General features: G+C 44.5%; 1 protein-coding gene across 1 annotated transcript; it reads right to left on the bottom strand.

The window, feature by feature from the left end:
• Positions 1 to 67: 67 nt before the first annotated feature.
• Positions 68 to 16,058, bottom strand: KAT7 (lysine acetyltransferase 7). Its single transcript, XM_090044698.1, has 15 exons — positions 15,736 to 16,058; positions 14,361 to 14,508; positions 12,506 to 12,682; positions 12,055 to 12,294; positions 10,830 to 10,912; positions 10,524 to 10,613; positions 9,441 to 9,539; positions 9,159 to 9,269; positions 6,669 to 6,860; positions 6,213 to 6,302; positions 5,235 to 5,375; positions 4,790 to 4,883; positions 3,630 to 3,776; positions 2,489 to 2,595; positions 68 to 1,912 (listed from the first exon to the last, which is right to left on the bottom strand). The coding sequence occupies exons 1-15, from the start codon at positions 15,748 to 15,750 to the stop codon at positions 1,811 to 1,813; spliced, it is 1,836 nt and encodes a 611-aa protein (XP_089900824.1). The 5' UTR covers positions 15,751 to 16,058; the 3' UTR covers positions 68 to 1,810.
• Between the last annotated feature and the right edge of the window lie 4,910 nt (positions 16,059 to 20,968).

Raw genomic sequence — 20,968 nt, 5'->3', positions numbered from 1 at the left:
CTGTGCTCAACTGCAAAAGCCAACATAACCCTCCCCCCTACAGAACAACAAAAAGGAAGGCATAAACTGAGCAGAGAACATGCTTTATTGAGAAGTAGATATACAGGAGTAGCACATTCTACCACATCAGGGAAACTGGGTTCAGCTTCTTTTCAAGAACAGCCTTCTTCCCTACCCCCACAAAAAAAAATCCACCCAGCCAGATAGTTTCAAGAGCATTTGTCTTCAGCTACAATACAGGAGCCAATGACATGTGACAACAATCCTCAGTAATGCCCAAACAGACAAATACATTGTACTGAGATAACATTTTTAAGGGGACAAAAAGAGGCACAGCCAACCAGGAGAGGGACCAGAGAACTTCTCCACACTGGGAAGGATCAGTGGTTAATAAGAAATAGCCCCTACCTACCAGTACACTGTAAATGCTTTAGTTCAGACACTACTCAATGAAAAAAAAAAAAAAATCACTGAAAGGATCTAACTGAAATGGGCACCATATTATGCTGCCATCACTCACCCCATGCCTGTCCCCTCCCTATTAATCATATTGGAGAGACAGAAGACTTGTGGCTAGAGGACAGTGGTTATACTTGAAAGCCAGTTTGCAGAGGGTATTTTTTTTTGGTGATGATGGTTAGGGAACAGGGGGGTAAAAAAGCATTTTTGTTTTACAAAGACAAACAGGGTGCACTTCAGAGAAGCAAACCATCCACACAGCTAGCTGGAGCTGCCATTAATGCACAAAATGTATGCCATAGGCAATCCAAAGACTGATGATACTGCATTGTACTTTCTGTGGCAGTTTGGACAAGGTTAACAAAAATCCTTTCAAAATTAACATTTTATTATCTTAGTATATGGAAAGAAAAGATTTCCGAAAGAAAAGATTTCCAAAAGAAAAGCTACCATTCAAGGAAAAACTCTTTTGGGGAGAATGTCTACACGCGCGTGAGTGTGTAAAGGAAGCCATCAACTCCACAAGAGGCTAAACAGACACCTGACTTAGGAAGACTGGGCAATTGACATGGTACTGTGCTAACCTGAATGGAGCTCACTGAGGGCTATTTTGTGAAAGCATATCAAATCCTGGTGCCTTACACTATGAATCTTGACTCCTGAATAATAACATTAATGGTAACAGATGGAAATTGTGAAAGCTTCAGAATGTACAGCACCATTTACAATTTGTTATTTTAAGTAAGACTGCTACATTAAGTGGGAAGCACTGCTTAAATAAGTGGCTTACTATCTCCTTGAAAATAACTGATACCTGGGACCAGGCAGTCTATCAGTCAGGTCTAGTTTAAAATGCTAACATGAGTGCAATGGCAATGTGTTGGTAAACCTGTTTGGATGCACTTACACATTTTTCCCAATCAAGCATTAGACCTTGTTCAAAGGCCACAGAAGTGGTCACGTTCATTACTCAGAGGGCAAGGAGCCTTCAGGAAGGAAGAGACAGATTATAGGACACAACACAACCTCATTGGAATAAGAACGTGAGGGTAGAACCAGTGACTGGACAGGTACAGTACCAGATATCAGAACTCCTTGGGCCAGTTTTGCTAGTAGCTTCATTTGGGTCCTATACAGATCCAATCCTTGCAACCTCATTGAGGCCGAAACATAAGTTCCTCAGAACCAGCGTCTGCGGTGTGCACAAAAGGTCTGGGCCAGAACAGTACCAAGGGGAACTGATCTTCCTGGAGGGTACTGTACCAGCCAATCACAACAGCAACAGATACAACAGAGATCCCTAGGGTATTTCCTACTGCTGGGGTTCATTGACTTCGGGAGTAGCAGGTAGTTAAGTTCCCTTAGGAGGGGTCCATTTCAAACAGCTGGGATCCATTATCTTATTGCTGTTCGATCTTTTTGCCTCTTTGGCTATCCATTCATCAATCAGATCCTGAGGAAGAGAGCATGAAAGGGCAGGTTAAACCAAAGTCTTCAATAAAAGAAAACAAGCCATGGGATGACAAACATGCAAGTCCAGCACTGAACATAAACTGCCCACTGTCTGCTTAGCACCACCAGATGATGTCACCTCACTACATAAATAGAACAGTCCACATGGCTGTCTAGGAATCTCTGATAAACACAGATCAGGCTATCTTCAGCAGTAGGACAAGCCCTAGGAAGAAGGATATAAATAACAGCAGAGAAGGGAAATGACTAGTGTTTGGGGATTTACAATCTACTTAAGATGATCAATGTGATTCTATGTTAGAAATAGCAGAGAAGAGTAAAAAACACAGCAGGTTTCTATGCTACTCAAGAACCAGCCTGGAAACAGACCTCAGACTTCATCAGGTACTGTGTTATCCTTCAGAATTAGAATATTCCCTTCTATAATCAACACGCAAGAAAAGCCTACATGGAGGTCTATGGGATATTATAATATCAGAGAGAGCTAAGCTGTAAGAAAGCAAAAGGGCATGTCTGATCATCAGGAAAACAAAACAAAAACACACAGCAACCTTACCTGTCTCTTTAAGACCAGGTGTTTTCCCTTCCAGTACTTGAGCATCTGGAGTGCCTGCAGAGTGCTAACAATGTCAACAGGGTTCACTGCTGTCTCCTGGCTGATTTCTGCAAGACAGTAACACAATCTATTTGAAAGAGAAGCAAAAAAATCATCTTGGTATTCCTTTAAGACTGAAGCAGCCTACCACTGCTCAGTTAAGTGACAAGTTTTATACATAATCCCTCAATTATACTCACAAAATACTTCATGTACACCAATTTTTTAAGTTTGATACTAAAACTTATCTAGCAGGTTCAACATGGCCAACAATGATTATAGAGGCAGAATATGTAGTAGTAAGGGCAGCTACTAGCCACCAGGAGTCCTTTTGTATCTGCTGTTGGCATACTTAAAGTCATATCACTTCCATACCTGTTTCCTCATCTGTGAAACAGGAATCTCTCTTACAGAGAAGCAGAGATACTTAATTGGGGGGAAACTGCTGAAAGAACCTCAGATGCCAAAGGACTGGCAAGAACTCCAACAGACATCTACATATTCTGAATATTTTAAGCATGGAAACCTCTCTGCAATGAAACAGCTGTTGCATGCCACCTTCTGAACTGAGAAAATACCGATCACTTATGCTGGATAATGGAGCAATAAAAAGGCTGCATTCTGAATACGTGGACATGAGTTACGCAGCAGTCCATGTGTCTGCTGTATGCATATCTAGATGTGCATAGGTCCGTAAGTGTAACACTTTGAATGTGGGACTCACTGGCCAGTCTCAATCTTGCTCTTTATGGAGACATGTGCAGGAGCTATTTAGAATGGCATTAACTTGAAACTGGAGCTTCAATCTAATTGCTCATTCTTTTTTTTTTTTTTTATTATAAATAAAAATGCATTTATTTAAGGATGCTTTATAAGTCTTCAAAACCAAGCCTGGGCTTAAAGATGGTTGTGGGCTCAGACAGCAGAGTAAAGCCCAACCAGTTGCATTCTAGATGTTACCACTTCCACTTCTAGCAACTTGCTTCTGAAGGAAAAAATTGACCAAACATCAGTTGCCACAGATTTGGGAAAGAGGATTGAGAAGAGGCACCAAAACTTTTTGAACAAATTTACTGCAAACTCATTTAGAACCAGACCTCACCTTTAATTGAGATCTCTTTGCCTTGGAAGTTATGCAAGTAACGAAGAAGAACTTCCTTCCAGTAACTACGGTAGCTGATAAGGCCCAAGTCAGACAGAGGGCGCTCTGGGGAGCCAACTTTCTCTTCCACTTTGGACAGCAAATAGCCTGTGAGGAAAACAACATAATTGCTCAAATACAATGAGATTTCCTTACATCTATCACTACTATACACTATTATAACAATAATGATGCCCCAAAAGCAACACAATAAGCATTATACCAGTTCACTAAGAATTAGACTCTTGGGGATAACAAAAGTCTCCTGAACAATGCTCTTCCATGCACCACTGGAAAAAAGCAGGTCCAAAATCCATTCTCACTGAAACAAATTAACTGCAGCCAGTTTGCTGATGTACAGATATTATGACATCCAGTGAATTCTGCTGACTTAACATCAGTCCCATCTGAGATATACTTGGAAAGAGCTACAAGAGGCAAACATGGAGATTTTGTTGGCCCAAATTCTCTTCTAGGGGAGTGACACCACCTGCATCTGAACTATGCTATAGTGGTGCTAAGCCTTCCAGCCCTGCAACAAGCTGGATGAGGAACACAGGGCTGGTTCACAAGTGGGGTCAGTCTATGGGTGAGATCCAGCATGCGGACCCAGTCAGATCCGGCTGCAGGCCAGCCTTGGCCTATCTCCAGACACTGGAACCAGCCATGGACCAACCCTGCACAAACGGGCACAAAGGGCTCTGTCATTTGGCCTGTGGTGCTCTCCACAGGCTGAGAAACTTGCCAGCGGGGAGTTACTGCAATTAATGCTGCCACCACTTCTCTGTCACCAGATTTCTAGACCTGTGGGTCAGATGATACAGCCCTGGGGGTTGAGTACTACTGCTATAGACCCCTCCTCCCTTGATCAGCTGTTTTTAATGTGTTTGTTCAACAAACCTACCGGCAAATGTACGTGCAAAAGCTTGTGACAAAGAACTATCCTGGAAGCTTGGGGGACTGATGCAGTATGTGCAAGCTTTCCTTTAACTGATCATATCCTAAAGATTTGTGCATCTCTGCTCCTGAAGGTCAGACAGAACATCTGACCTCCTGAAGACAGTATGCCTCAGTGCAGATGCTTTTGAAGGATTCTTCCATAATTTTCCCCCTATACTTACTAAAGTCAATGAGCATTTTGCCATAACCCTGCCTCATGTACTGAGGCATCGTCAGGATGCAAGATACATTGTAGTTGAGGAAAGAATTCTTCTCCTGGAAGCAAGAACATAGAGAAAGTCTATCAGATCCATACAAAAGATCCATGCAAGCAACAAGTATACCATGATCAGGGTACATTGACAACATGCAGTGAACATCTTCCTGACATCAAAGTGGCTTCAAGTTTGTTTTTTTTATTAGCCATTAAACAACAACATGGCCATGAAGGTATCCTAACAAAATATCTTACAGCTTTTTGTAATTTAGCTTTGCTTCCAGGAAGAGCTCATATTTTATGCCTGCCCTTTGAAGGCTGGGACTTGCACGTAGACACGAGAGTTCATGCTGATGACCTTAGTCTTAAAATCTATTCCAATGAAATATTAGTATTGTATTTCAACTAACCTTGGAGAAATATCCTATCAGGTGACAGCCAGTGTTGTCAGCTTCTGTCATGACATAGAAGAGAAAGGGTTCAACGTCATAGTAGAGAGTTTTGTGGTCCAAGAAAAGCTTCGCCAGCAGACACAGGTTTTGGCAGTAGATCTAGAAGCAAGGGGACAGTTACATGTTTGGGCTGTCAGGATGCAGCATCAATCAGAATCCCACTTTTGAAAGTATGGGAATTGCAATAAAATGAAGCACATCTGTTGTTAACACACATTCTCAAAACTACATCACTGAGGCATAACAACAAATACCCAAATTCCCAGTTTATAAGTAAATTAGGCAGGTCCTCTGGGACAAATCATGGGTAGCCATTTCAGAGAAACCCTGCCACTAATCAAGTCACAGCTGTATCTGCTAATGCTAGTGCCCTACTCCTCCCATTCAACAGTAGAGGCTCTAACCAGCAAGAAGCTAGCATACTCTATACTCCTGTAATACTATAATGATGTTTAGGGTATTAGCGCTCAATCTCTGGTCCATGGGGTCACATTATCCAGCCCATGAGCCATCCCCATGCCCTCATCCAATCTATGGGGCCAGAAGGTTGAACATCACTGGTTTAGAGCATTCCCAGCAAATAAAACCTGGACAGTGCTGATCCACAGAGACCAAGCATGGAGGCTTCTTATTCATCTTCAGAAAGGGAGTCTGATCTACAACTCAAAGGCTACTCTGCCAATAATGGTACATAAACCAGAGGACGGGGAGAAAACTGAACCGACACCACAAGGCAGGCGCAGACAGACAATCGTCATATGCACAATAATAAAATTGCCAGCACTGCAAGAAAGGACAGGACAAATTCTGACACCCCTCTGGGTATCAAAGAGTACCATATCTCCTGCTTCCCTTCAGTACAAGGCACTGACATGCACAGTGCATATGAGTGGTGATCTTCAGAATCGAGACTGATCTATCATCACAATTAGTTACCTTGTTCTTTTTCCCATCTACTTCAAAAACTGATATGGAGCCTTTGCGGTAAATTTCATCACCTGGCGGATGTTTCCACACACATTTTGCCTGCAGAAGAATGATATTAAAGTTACGGTAATATTACATCTCCATCAGATGTTCTAAGGACAGGTAGTGTAACAATAGCTACATGCAGAATAAATGCTCTTAGCAGGAACATTCAATCCTGCTCAACTACAATAAATTAGACTGCAAGCCTCGGCTTCTATTCCACAAGGGTCATCCAGCTAGCCCAGAGATCAAGACAATGTCATAAAAATGGTCTTCCTTTCAAAACTGCAAAGTCTTCTCAACTTAGGAGGGCAGGCTAACAGATGGACTACTGAAGCACACAGGCACTTTGTCTTTTGAAATGACACTAACATGAGTTCAATATCTGTCTCAGTAATTAGATAACTACCAACCAGGCCTTACCATATGCCTACGTAGTATTGTCTGGCTCTTCATGTACTTGAGACAGAACTCACACATGTAGAGACGCCCCAGTCGAGCATACTCCTCTGGATAGGGAGAATGGTACCAGGTATCCAACTCATAGCGGCCAAAGGCGATTGTTTTAATCATATTACTGCCTTCTGTGATCTGCCCCTGAAGCCGCAACTTTTCCTAAATAGGGGAAGAAGTAGGAGATTAATTAAACAGAAAAAACACACACATGCATACACCCCACTTATTTTCCTGCTTCAGAATCTCTTTCAGAGACTCTACACAGAAGGAAGATCCCCAAGAAGTTTTTGTCAAGCTAGGCTAGGGGATGGAAAATATCTAAACATGCTTCTCATAGTTGGACACTAGAAGGTTCTTCAGACTTTTACACTAGATGAGCTTACACCAATTACATTCCATCCCTCAATAAGCATCCACTTTCTTCACCTTCTTTCAAACTCTAGTTGGCAAATCAGTTTAATCGGGACACTGCGCAGTAATCAAACTTTCCTTTCATCCAATAAGGTCTTCAGAATTGACCCAAGCAGGTGCAACTTGAATAGGGGCTGCAAAAGCAGCGTTCCAACAGTGGGGTCCTCCACTTTACATCGTCTATTTCAAAGCAATAGTTCTTCCTTGCCTACATGGAAAGGGGCATTTTTCATTGTGGTTGTTCATGTGCAGTTAGCTCCAAACCATCAGAATTGCTTCTGAGGTCAACTTTTGGGATGAGAGGTACAAGCCCTTAGCAATATACTACTATACTGACACTCTCCTCAGGCCTGAAAAAAATATCTTGTATTTGAAGTAGGGGCGCACCAATGAAGATTCTTTTGGCTGATACTGATGGTTGATTATTAACCAGGCATACTGGCCAATACCAACCCAGTAGCTGATATGCAGTCTAGCCAGTAAGTTGGGGGGGGGGGGGGGCAGCACATCAAGGCCCCCCATGATGAGGGAAGGCATGGGGCTGGGTCTCTGTCCAGCTAGGGCAAGGTGGCATGCAGGATAGAGCTGCAGGAAGCATGTCTGTGGGGTGGGCAGGTAGCAGCTCCCATCACTGTGTGAGCACCCCAGGGGGGGCACAGGGGGCACATGCCTCCCAGATTTCTGCATGGGGCAAGGGCAGGCTGCCCACTGTGGGCTGGGGCCGGGAGCTGTGCCAGCCTCTTCCTGGCAGTGGAGCTGGGCCAGGGTTGCAATTGGGGTGGGTGCAGGCAGGGCAGGGTGGGTGGGCAGTGGCAGTGCTGAGACCGGGCCTATGGGGCGAGTTATAGCCCCCCCCCCAAATTTGCTGTAGCCCCTTCTCCCAGTGTCACTGCCACCTGCCCAGCCCCAACCCACAACCCCCACTGAAAAGAGGCCAGCGTAGCCTCCAGCTCTGCGCCAGCAGCAGGCAGCCTGCCCTTGCCCCACATAAATTGGCAGCACATGCCCTCTATGCCTTTCCCGAGGCTGCATGCAGGGTGGGAAGCTGTCCCCTCCGCACCCCACCCCCCCAGACAAACTGCCCGTGTCTCTGCCCCGTACCGCACCCCAGCCCCACTCCCTCCCTCACCGTGGGGGCCTCAGTCAGCCACCCCCTTCCCTCCTCCATGCCTCCTTCCTGCCCCCCAGACTTACTGGCTGGATGCTGCTCTCCAAACTGCTGGACTGCATTCCTGGCCACGCACATGCTGTGGCTGCATGCACACACACATTTATCAGTGACATTAAAAATCGGCCACATCAGCCAAAAAAAGCTGATTGCGATTAATGTCAATTTTCCTTTTATCGGTACCAAAATTATATGGACCGATATATTGGTGTGCCTCCAATCTGAAGGTTTAAGTCTTCCAATTATGCAGTTGATCCAATAAAAGTTATTACCCAAATTCTTGCCTCTTGCATAATTCATGGACCATCACAATTATACTATCACTTTAACACTACTGTATAAATCTAGGGATCTTAAGGCAAACTCCACTTTACAACAGCAGTGTACTGTCAGGCTGGTCTATTACACAGGATTTAAAAACTCACTTGGATCAATTCTTAGCTCTGCTCTCAGCATATGAAGCTGCTGACCAATCTGCTCGGGGTACACTGATCTTCTCAACATGATGAAAGCTGAGAACAAGCACCTGTTAAACAGAACTGGCACCAATTCATTCCCTCTCCTCAGTTATTGCAGCATCCAATATATATTAGAGATGCACAGCTCCAGCTGTACCCTGGGCAAACTCATTGGATGTCTGACACCTCTGACTTCCCTATATTTGTTGAAACTAAATGCAGGCAGAATAATTCCTGGCATATATTCAATTACTTGGTTCTTATCTTTCATCCTGTATTTTACTGAACAACATGGGTTGTGAATGACAGAGTTCCTATTCTTGTGAACTTTCAGTTTATTGGCACTGCAGGCCTGAGGAATGTTCAGCTCTCTGAACAAAGGCACCTGCTTGCAGACTTGCTAAGGGTTATGAGTCTTACCAGGTCCTCAGAGGCTCGTGCTTGTGCTCTTCGGAAAAGCTCTAGGTCATATTCACTGGTCAGGTTTTCCAATAGGGGTTCCCTGGTGTTGCCATACGTTTGCCTATGTTCCTAAAATAATGACATATTAGGAGCTTAGAGGGAAGAAGGAGGAGGGAAGGAGGAAGAAAAAAGAAATCTACACCAACATAAGGCTGTTGGCTTTTACAGCCTTGTTAGGTCAGCAGCCCATTGACTTGTTTCATTCCAGATAAAAGAAAACTAAAGTAAATGGTTCTATACCATGTACTTCTCTTTCTGCTCCTTGCTCAGTCCAGAATTCCTTTTCTTCCTCAGCTCTGCTACTTTCTCTTTGTATCGTAGCTGTCTCTCTGTTGGTGCCTGGAAAAAACAGAAGAGTTGGCACAAGTTCCCCAACTTTCCAGCACCTGTGTCATCACACCTCAATCTTAATATGAAAAGCTGTATCTTGTCTCCTGTTACTTGTATCATGTAGACAAGTATTCACTCCAAAAGAGCTCCAACATGTTACAAACAGACTCATCCACATTTGAACCCAAGTCTCCTGAGCTAATGAAGTATAATCTCACAGAAACACTTCTTTTGATTCTGTAAAGGATAGGTCAGTTTGCCTTTTATTTCAGGGCTGTCCAACTAGCAAGGACTTAAATTGTGGCACCTGCCCAGCTGCTGATTCTTCCACTGCTCTGGCTGCACAACGGTCAGAATATCCAGGCTCCCAGTCTTTCCTCCGGCTGCTGCTTCCCCCTGCCAGTACCTTAGGAATTTGTGTTAGAAGCTGGTGGCGAGTCTGGGGCAAGCAATACAGCGAAGGGTTGGGGGGAGAGGGGTTCCAAGTGTATGGTGTAGTGGTGGGGTGCCTGTACAGTGATCACGGGCATGCAGTACAGCAGGAGGTAGGCAGGGCACAGACATGAAAGTGCACTGGAGGGAAGGGGGTGGGGTATGTCCTGTGGCTCACCCTGGTGCAGCACAGAGTCTGATGTAGCCCCAGCCTCTTGGAAGTTGGACGGCCCTGCCTTATTTCACAACACAAATACAAAATAAATGCTCAGGACAGCAATAAGTTCTTCTAGACAGTTCTTAACTGACACTGGCTGACATTTCACATAACTCTCATAGCCTTCCAGTTTCCACGTTCTTACCAGCAACTCAAGATTTGGACTGCTCCAATGACTTGTTCATGACCAAACAAACTGCAGGTGATGAGTAACAGAGTACTAAGACCCAGCACAAAAGCCAATTTCAAAAGAAGAACATTAGTACTTGTCACAAAAGCCTGAATCCCCAGTCTAAGGCTTGTTCCTTTACATGGCCAGCCATCACTACAGAAAGAATGCCTACCTGGTGTCTGGTGGCATGCCTATTGTTGTCATCCTGTCTGTGGGCCAGCATCCTCTCTTCAATCTGTTTATCTCGACTCTGCGCTCTCACCTGGAAATTTGAACATAACTAGTATCACAATGAACTGCTCTAAAAGCATATAAGCCTTTTTGATTTCCCTTTTGAGTTTCAGATCACAGAATGCAGTTAACAGATATGGTGACACCTGGAGCACAACAAATTTTAAGTTTAGTTCCAAGTCATAAACAGGTCTCAACATTTTGTACTATGGGAGCAGAAGGGCAACAGAAGTTGAAGGGATGTTACCTTGCACTCATCTGCAGAGAGATTATGATACAGTGGGCATCCTGATATGGAAAAGTGTCTCTCATGCTTCCCTGTCAAGTGTCCTATGGAGAATCAGAAAAAAACCTTTCAGCTTCTAAGTCAACAAAAAACCCCAAAGACAGCATAGCATGTGCCTGCCTTTCAAAAAAACAAACAAACAAAACAAAAACAAAAGGGCTAACTAAATGCATCATCCTTATAAGAGGATAAAATAAATCACATGCTTTGTGATACAACTCATAAGGGGCCAAGATGGAGGCTCTTCTTACTCTAGCCCCAAATCTACATGCTCCTCCTCAACCGGAATGATATACTATTGGCTTTTATCAACTTTCCTCCAAGTATTGTGCTTCTGATAGTGATTGGCAGCTTAACTGAAGGACTCAATGTTTTCCCCAAATCTCTACATTAATGACCCATCTACTTACTGATGGATCATTCTGTCTTTGAGTTACACTCCTTTCACATCTCCTTGTTCTTTTGTCTCCCCAACTGCATGCAAGAATGCCACAGATTTTACAAGGATTGAAACAAAAAGTTCCACTGATTTGCTGCCCAGAATACTTCAGGATGCCAGCAAAACAGCATAAGTGATTCATCTTTGACAACAGGAGGACAAAGCTCACCAACACTAGCCTGCCTTAGTTTTAACTGGCAGAGACTACTTCAGGTTAGTAAGGTGTTTTCAGACTTCCTAGCTCACTCAGTTGCTTATGTGAGATGTAGCAAGGGGCAATTGGTGGTCTTGTACTTGGGGACATAAGCAAGATTGAAAACTTTTGCCACACAGTCCAAAGAAATATCAGGTGACAAGACTTTACTAACTGGATTTCAACTGCTGTATTTACAGTTAGACTTCAACACGCTGACCTTCCGAGGCCAGTTCTCCGTAGAATTCAGCAATAAATTCAGGGCTTTTTAACAGTGATATAGCATGAGAGAAGCAGTTCACTGATCTGGATACGGAAGGGGATGCTTGGAAAAAACGAAAAAGGAGCCTATTGTGTTGTCCTATTATGTCATCAATCTGTCTGTCTTCTGCATGACCCCAATTGCTCCTTGCCAAAAAACATCCTGAAAGCATATACCTGTTGTTGTATTCCATTCCCATTAAAACCCATGATACTCAAATATGCAACTCCACCCAGTGAAACGCAGGCTACAGCAGGAAGGGAAAGAAGACTTCTCTTGGACAAGGATTTACCTAGAGAGTTACAGCCAGGAGTAGGACACTTCATGTTGAAGTTGTAGCTTTCATGAAAGCGGCGGCGTTTGGGGCGGTGAGAAAGGTCACTTCCAGAATCCTTCATGGACATATCCTTGGCAATGCTCTCATCATGGGACACATTGGGACTGGAAATATCAATGTCTGACTCTGAAGAAGGGGCATTCCCAGTTGGGGTGCGAGGTGGAGACTCATCGTGATCTGCTGCATTTTTAGTGTCTGAATAAAAGATGAGATGTTACAAATTTTGCACAAATGGAAATTTACAAAGAAATGTCTTATGTGAATTCAGACAACACACTCATAACTCAAACCTACACTCATAACTCAAACCTTCACACTTAGGGAACTGCCCCCAACCCTCACAGACAAGGCACAAAGCTTATGGAATATCTTTAACCACTTAAAGCCACACCTCCCCCCTCCATACCTCTATCAGAAAAGTCTACCACTTGTTCAGTTTCTGATCCAGAAGAGCGAGTTTGTCGGAGTGGGTATTTTTTTGGAGTCACAGGAGTGGGCTGTTGTTGGCTGCGTGTCACCCTCCTGGTAGAATATACAGGCTCCTCTGTCCCAAATGATGGTGGATTCCGAACAGGGCTGGAATCTAAGTCAATAACAGTTGATCCAATTGTCAGCTTCATTCAGGGCAACCACCATGAGTCACAGATCTGTCTCCCGTCTGATCCCAAGGTCAAATTCTTGGTACTACAGGTCTAGTTCTTATCAAATAATATATGGCAGCTTGATGCCAAATGCAGTCTTCTCTTCCACACCACAGGTGTATCTACCAGCTTTGAGATTGGTTTCATTATTCCGAGCCATATTCTTTGACAGTTTTATAGCCACTAGGACCTACTAACAATCTAAAGAATGAAGGACCAAATCAAACTACTCTGAACTCCCGTTATTTATCCAGAACTTACTAAACAATTCCAGTTCAGCAAGTCTGAATGAGAATCAATACTGTTTAGACTGGCTTTGCATGTACTACAGCTGCTTTTGGCACATGCCATTATCTAACACCCTGCATGTAGTCTTGAACTGTTACCACTTTGGAGTCTATAACAAATTATTCAGAAAAAGTGTTTCTCTTCTGCTGAAAAACAGGGATGCCTCAGATGCCAATCAAAAATAACTTATTTTCTAAAAAAAAAACTGGTCAAGAACTACAAGAATTTCTTACCTGGAAGAAAACTGTTTGAAAAATTCTCTTAGCAAAGCCTACAGATAAAACAAGGGAATCAGAAGATCTTACCCCTTTGTTGCCATTTCTCTTTTTAGACAAACAGATGGAATTTGATTTCTACAGTAATTACTATCGGCCAAGAAAATTTCTCAGATCAAGAAAATGAGGAGGTGGAAAAGCACAACAACCCCTCTTTAACAATCTGGATGTCAAAACGTAAAAACATGCAACATGAACTCAACTGCCAATATGTTGGATACATACTGTTGTACAACAAACCCCACCGATATGAAAACATCTCATACCCGTAACACAACCATCTAACTTTCATATTTATACAGCCTAAAAGCCCTCAACTATCCACATTTTACTTTTGGTTTAGTTATTTGGAGACTTTAGTGACAAGCACAGTCTATAAGAGCCAAGTGATTTTACCAGGCTAAATTTTAAGAGAAAAGGCCTAAAGGTACAGTTTTCAGGACTGGAGTTACAGTGAAGTTTTAGCAGAAAATGGACTCCAAAGCATGATTAGCTGCTCAGAGGTTTTGAAAATTAGGTTTTCAAATTAACAAGTCATTTATAAAAATAACCAAAAGATGACTTCAGAGATTTATCACAAGTTCTTCAAGCAAATATTCTGTGCTTCTGCATAACAGCTGTCAACAATCTCTAAACACTTCAAAATTAAACATCACAAAGCCTCTATCATGTAGATAGAGTCATTATGCACTAAGAAACTCTAGTAAGAAAGGCTACAAGACTTAAAGGTCTCAGAAAATGAGTGGCAAAGCTAAGCACAGAACCGATGGTTCAGTTCCGACCCTCTTTAACTACCGTAAACCAGGACACAGGAATCCTGACTTCCAATCCCAGTTTAAAATGCTAGATCATGCTGCCTAATTTAGATAATGCATCCTTGCAATGTCTTTGTACCTCACCCTAGTATTATTATACTCAATGAGAAAAAAAACCCAGCAAATGAGGGTTAGCCAAACTGAAGGAACAGATTCCCTAAAATGTATTTAAGTATATCAAGCTGAGAACATAGAGACTGTTTGCCAAGTGTCATTTGGGGTATGTAGAAGAAAGGCATTACCTTGCGAGCTCTGACTCAGTCTGGCTGAGGAACGAGTCACACGGGCAGATCGCCGAGATGTGCCATCACTTTCAGAGCTGTCTGTATGCTCAGGATCAGTAGAGAAATCAGAGTCTTCAGTGCCATCTGAACTACTGCCGGCGTTCCTCTGCAGCACCACAGACCCAAACATTAGCAAGAGAACAGTTAAGACTTCAATACCACTCCTACTAACACAAGAACATTTGAGGCCTGAATGTTATAGAACAGATTCAGACTTCTCGAAGGCGGATCGTTTTGGATAAAAGCCTCCCTTCAGCACGAGAAACACAAGCTGCGGGGAGCGGTACCAGTAACTCCAGACTTCTGCAAATTTGTCCGATGCAAACAGGTTGCATCAGTCTCACTGGAAGGAAGTCTTGTGAACTATCAAAGCACCGGCTGCCTCACTTGAAATGAAAAGCTGGGGCAGCCTGGGAGTAGCACCTGCCCTAGGCCTGGGAAAGCCCCACTCTGCCATGGCACAGACAGGCAAGTGGGCACACCACAGTGAAGGCAAGGCAGGTGCTGAGCTGTAAAGAGAGGACAGGACAAGCCCAGGACTAAGAGCTGGGGACAAGTCACTGCTGCCCTTGTCCTGCTGGGACAGGGGCTGGGCTGGGCAGGCCAGAGAAGCTGAGCTAGGCTGGGGCAGGGCAGGAGGGAGAAGACTAGGGCAGCCCAGGCGACAGGGGGCAACCTGCTGGAAGGGCGGGTGTCCTCGCTGCTTTGTTTTGCACCCGCGGCTGCAGAGCTGCCGCCCTCCCTCTACATCAACCAATCACCATCAGAGAGGGGAAGGGCCGAAAGGAATCCCCTCCAATAAGAACTCCCAGAGAGGCGAGGCGCGGCTCTAAGGCGTGACTGATAGGCTACCCCAGCCTATCAGCTAGAACCTCGCTCCCACAGAAACATCCAATCGGGGCGGCTGGGGGGAAGGGAACACGAGAAACAAGGCACGCGCGGGAGGTAATCGTGGGGGCGGGGAGTGGCAGCCGCAACGGCCAATCAGCGTCCAGCTGAGGCATTAGGACAAGCCAAACACACGCAGGTCCTTCGTTCTCTTGTCCAATCGGAACCGCAAGGAGGTGGAACAAATCTCCGGCAGGGGGAGGAAGAAAGGTAACCGTTGGGGGGAGATGACTGACAGCAATGGCAGCCAACCGGGGCCCAGCGAACACCAGCGGGATCCATTCAGGGAGCAAGAGAGGCGGGTGCAGGGGGCTGAAGGCCGCTCTTTTCGCCCGGTTTTTGTGCCTCTGGGGGAAAGTTCGCTGGGGGCGGGAACGGGAGTAAGCCCCCGCGAGCTCCCTGCCCTCTCCCCAAGAGCCTTTCCTGCCCCCGCAGTCTCCCTTACCTTCCTGCGCGGCATCCTCGGAGGGGGCGGAGGCAGCGGGGGCGCCTGGTCCCCAGCGCCCCCGGCCCGAGAAGCGGCGGCGGCGGCCGCCGTGGTGGTGCCGGCGGGCTCCGTGGTGACAGCCGTGTCTCCTGCTCTCCGTCCCCGACAGCCAGTGGCGCGCCAGCCCGCGCTCCGCAGCCGCCAGTAGTCCCCGCTCCCCGCTGGGTTCCTCACGCTTCCGCCGGGACACGGGTCACAACCCCATCACGTGACGCGCACTGAGCCTCACGCCAGCGGGCGCCGCCATCTTGGGCTTGGACAGGTGTCGGGCTCCGCGACAACGACGCTGCGGCGGCCATTTTGGTTTTGGGTACTGGCGTTTCCGAGGGGACGGGAGGCCGCCGTGGTTCTGGGAACGAGGCGACTGACGGGGTCTACTGAAGACTTGAAGGCGTAGGCGGCCATCTTGGGTTGGGGCAGGTTGTTCACCAGTGAGTCTAGACGCTGTGCCGGGCGAGGGCAAACTTTAGCTTGGCTCTGGACGGCCATCTTGTATTCTGGCGGAAGTGTTCCCCCTCCCCCATCTGGTGCCTTCCCTTCGTTAGAAGCAATGAGCGGTTTACTTAGGCGATTCCCGCTGCCCAGCGCAGCCGCAGCCTGTGTGCGTGGGGGACCCCGGAACCTACACCGAGGGGCTCGTGCGGCCTCGAAGCGCCGCGGGTAAGTGCGGGCGGCTCCCTGGGAAGCGGAAGGTGCCGTCCTGGTATTTCTGTGGGCAGCGCGGGCCGCGCCCTCCCGCTTCCTGGTCACATGCTGTTCGGGGAAAGTGTGGGTTCCCGGTTGGAAGAGCAGCAGGATCCTTGGCGCTGCCTTACCCGCTGGGCGGTGAGGGGTGTGGGGCAGGGGCTGAGCAGCCTTGCCGGGTCTTAAACATGACATTATGGTATCGGAAGCTCAAAAAAAGATCGTATTTGCTGAAAAATATGCAAATAGATATACAAAAGCATGCAAATGAGCAATATAAAGTCAATAATAAGGCTTATTTTAACTCACTAGTGAGTGAGTGAGAACTGGGTCATCAAAGTTGAAGTATTTTGTTATTTTGAGGCTCAGATCAAACGTAGACATGTACTTACTGCTTTTCAGTCTCTTGAAGGCTCAGATTTAGCATAGCCTATGCTTTTCTAGGGGAAATTCCATGATCACCATGGTGGCTTCCTAGTCACTCCTGGGGAAGACCGCTCTGCTGGCATGGGATAGTACCTGCATAGGTAATGCATAATTAACCTTGGCTTTATGCCCACTTTATGGAAATGGGGGACGCCTCCCCGGCTTGCTTTTCGGGTCTTGTGGTTGGGGGGCAGGCAAAGCTCAGGGGCACCCAAGCCTCTGGGCATAGGCCTGCAAGTAGGATGCCCACCAAGGGTTTTGGGAACATGTGAGACCCTGGATGGAGGTGGGGGATGCTGCTGGTGGTAGGGCCACTTATGGTTTTGGACTGACTCATGGATTTGGAATTGATTTGGCCAATTTGACTGGGAATACAGAAAACTAAAAAAAACCCCCAGGGGTATCTGAACCCCAAGATCTCTGGGCTTGGGCTTACACACAGGGTGCCTATCAGTGGATTTGTGAGTATCTGAAGATCTGGCATGGAGGATACTTATCGGTGGTAGCACCACATGGACTTGAACGATTGAGTTCTGCTCAGTCAATAGGATTTGGAACTGATTTAGCTAATTTGACCTGGAACACAATAATAATAATAATAATAATAATAATAATAATAATAAATCTTTATTTTGAGGCAAGCAGTCGTAAGAAAGTGCTGATAGCAAACCCAAAAGTCGGTTAAGACTCTCTGAGAGTGACTTGGCTTTTGCATATGCTGTATTAATTAGCAGCCTGAAAAATTATTGTACATTTTGAACACTTACTTTTATTGATCATACATGGTACGAGGGTTGAAATTATTGTACAAATACAATAGTTATCATAAACCTGACTGTACTGGGGCTGACTGCTGGGATACCACAGTCGGGTTCTTTCTTGGCACTGAGGAGGAGGAAGGAGCGAGGCTATCCCCAGGCTACACAAGTGCCTGCCTGGTGTGGGCCATGTGGCTTTGCCTCCAGGCTGTTTTTCCTGGTCCTAAGCATGTGGCTGTTTCCCTTCTTTGCTTCTAATAGGACCTCTTTGACATCTGCAGCACTGTCTCAATAAATACCAGGGAAAGTCCTGGATGTGGCTTATTGTGCAGAAACAAATATAGAAAGACCACATAGTACTTTTCTGTCTTTGAAGGAAAAGTAGCGTGGGCCACTAGCAAATGTTCTGTGGACTATCTAGTAGGAGAATCAGCTTAGAGAAGTGGTTCTCAACCTTTTTTGTATCAGGATCCATTTGTAAGCATCAAGGGCCATTCCCGACCCAGCACCCTCAGTCCTAATCCCTTGCCTCCAACCCCCCTAGTGTGTGGGGTAGGGGAGGGTGTCGGGCATGGGGGGCCCCAAGCAGCCTCTTGCAGGCTGGAACTGCATTTTTAAAGTTTGTTTGCAACCTTTTCATAAAATCTTGCCACTCAGTTTTGGGTTATGAGCCACAAATTGAGAAACATTGGCTTAGAGGAAGGATAACCAGGCTGCAGATGTATTAAGCCCCCTTTTTTTTAAAATTGAGTATTCACAGTAATTTCAAAAAGCAGAGTAACATGCATGAGGCGTGAAAAGTATCCAATTTTTGCTCCAGGCTTTTGTGGTTTTCATTTGTACCTATCTGTAACAAGAATGTAATTCTTCTTTCACACAAAAATAGGTTGTACAAACACAGGCCTCCGATACAGCAATGAACTCAGTATCATAGAGGCCTGTGTCTGCAGTTCTTGTTGGAGGAGTACACACAAATAAAATTTGGCAGCTTAAACGACTCGGGCTCATAAGTCCCAGTAAGAGTGAAAGTCTCCTTTCAAGCTGATGGGAGTTGAGGACTTCAGTCACCAGATACTGTTGACAGTTTTACCCAAAGTTACAGAGTTTTAGAGGGCAGAGAAAGGAACCAAAATAACAACCTCCTTTGTTTTTTAAATACTTTTTACATTTACTTCCTATATGGATTATAGGCTTAAATTGGTATTTGTTTCATGTTCTTTAGAATTAGCCTAATGGAGCATAGTACAGCTGAATATTTTTAATGATGCAAACTTTACTTTTTTATATTCTAATGTTACAAATCCAGTGAGTAACTCTCAGAAAACTAGTGCGCCAGCCAGAAACAATGGGGGGAAAAAAAGAATGGCAGGTTTTTAAGTTGCAACCTTTTTCATCTTCCTTATTCTGTCTTTTATGCAGTTACAGACATTCTTTTTTTAATGGGGTAGGAAAACAGATAAGCTAAAAGCTTAGTGAAGCATTTGCTTATTCCTACTACAATAACAGATAATGTTGTGCTCTACAACTCTCTGTCAGTTTAAAGATCTCAAAGTGCTTCAAAGAAAGTCTCACAACAGCTTTGTGAGACATTTTAAATAAGATATAGTCCACAGTAGAAACTTCTGGCAGCATAATATATAAGACTGCAACTCTTTAAAACTCTTTCTGTCACTCTTTCTCTCTCTTTTTAATATTGGCTAGAAGCTCTAATGTAGACAGTATTTTTTCTGGCAATGAAGTCTGTTTGCCAGTAGTACAACAGGGTCCTGGCCCATAACTAGAGTTTCTCAGCACTATGGTAACATGGCATAATAATAGCTTGTTTCATTTGGGGAATGATTAGAAGTCATATTGGCAAGAGAGCTATACCAGCAAACCTTTCCTGTGTAAGCTAGTGCCTTAAAGTGTATACTGATGAGTTACCCATCTCTTCTGAACCTTAAACCTCACAAAATGGAAAATGCATTTTTTTTCACCCCCCAAAATTGTAATATATCAGATTTGGAGGATTTCATATTTCCAAGGTTCTCAAGCTGGGTGGGTTTTTTTGTAATAAAGACAGCTGATTTATTTGAAAAGGTATAGCAGTCTAGAAAAGTCCTGATCATTTAACACCATATAGCACCTTTCTGTCTTCGCAGGAGAAGTGTGGAGGTATGAATTTTCAATTTTTTGGCTCAGTTCTAACATGGGTAGGCATATTCTCTTGCCAATTCCTTACAGCTTCAATTGGATAAAGAAGACTTTACTAAACTGTAGTATAATGTTTCTGTGCATTGTTAAACACTGTCACAGCCAGCCAGTAACTACATTTTAGTGACTTGGTGGTTTCTTTTTATAGCTTGCATATCAGTTACAGTTTAAGTCTTCCAAGACCATCTGGATGAAAAGTGATATACAAATGAAATACTTTATTACTTTTGATTTTTTAAAATGATACTCAAGTTAACTTCTTGCAAATGTCACGTTGCATACTTCACAGGGCGTGCAAGTGCAGAAGGGAAATTACTGAATAAATGGAGCGGATGAGCCAACCATGACCAGCGTTCATTCCAGTTGCTTAGCTAAAGTTAAAAATAACCACTGGAGCTAAATGGCAAACTAACAACATTTTGAAAATAGCTCATAAAATTGCTGTGTGCTTCCCGGTTTTAGTACATCCCTCATTTCTCCCTAGAGACAAAAGTTTAGTTGAGAACAAAGGACATTTTGTGACCTTCATTTCCATATTTAAGATGGCCCTGGCTTTATTGTTATAGTTGCATTTTGTTGTTATGGTAACAGAAATCTTTAAGCAACAAACTCTATGGTTATAGTAGTTTATTAGACTCTCCTTACTCTTTAATTTTGGAGTTAGCATTCACTTAGAATTAAAGGACCCAAACCTGTACATATCCCTAGCACTCAGAGCAAATGGAAAGTCCGTTCTTGTGATCCTTTGTTTAGCAGGCTGCAATCTATATCAATATTCTGCACCGTGGTTATTCAGTTGGGGATCTCCAGAGTATTTGACTAAAGTGAATATACACTCAGTTACAGAAGACAGATGTTGAAACTTAAACACATACCGTTCCGTAACTTTGTCAGAGGTGATAAAACTTGAAAGAGTATCCCGTGGTTCAGTATGCTGTACCCATAACTGTTTTATGGCTTGATTGTTTTTTTAAGTACAAAGGTGATCTAAAGGAAATGGATTTATACCCCTATTTTAACAAAAGGTGGGAGGGGAGGGGGAAAGAAGGACATATTCTCTGCCTGTAAATTCTGTTCAGGAACCTGATGAGAAAAGCAGATGGTTGCCCTTGTTGCCAAACTGCTTCATC

This window comes from Crocodylus siamensis, chromosome 4, assembly GCF_052110815.1.
Source record: "Crocodylus siamensis isolate JL-2025a chromosome 4, ASM5211081v1, whole genome shotgun sequence".
NCBI lineage: Eukaryota > Metazoa > Chordata > Crocodylia > Crocodylidae > Crocodylus > Crocodylus siamensis.
Note: the sequence above shows the minus strand (reverse complement) of the source record. Positions and strands in the feature narration are given on the sequence as shown.

Excerpts from the sequence above, each read along its gene's own strand:
- KAT7 (XM_090044698.1), bottom strand. Across the intron at positions 4,884-5,234 it reads TGATAGGATATTTCTCCAAG|GAGAAGAATTCTTTCCTCAA; the intron begins GTTAGTTGAAAT and ends TCTTGCTTCCAG. Across the intron at positions 2,596-3,629 it reads CAAAGAGATCTCAATTAAAG|AAATCAGCCAGGAGACAGCA; the intron begins GTGAGGTCTGGT and ends ACTGTCTTGCAG.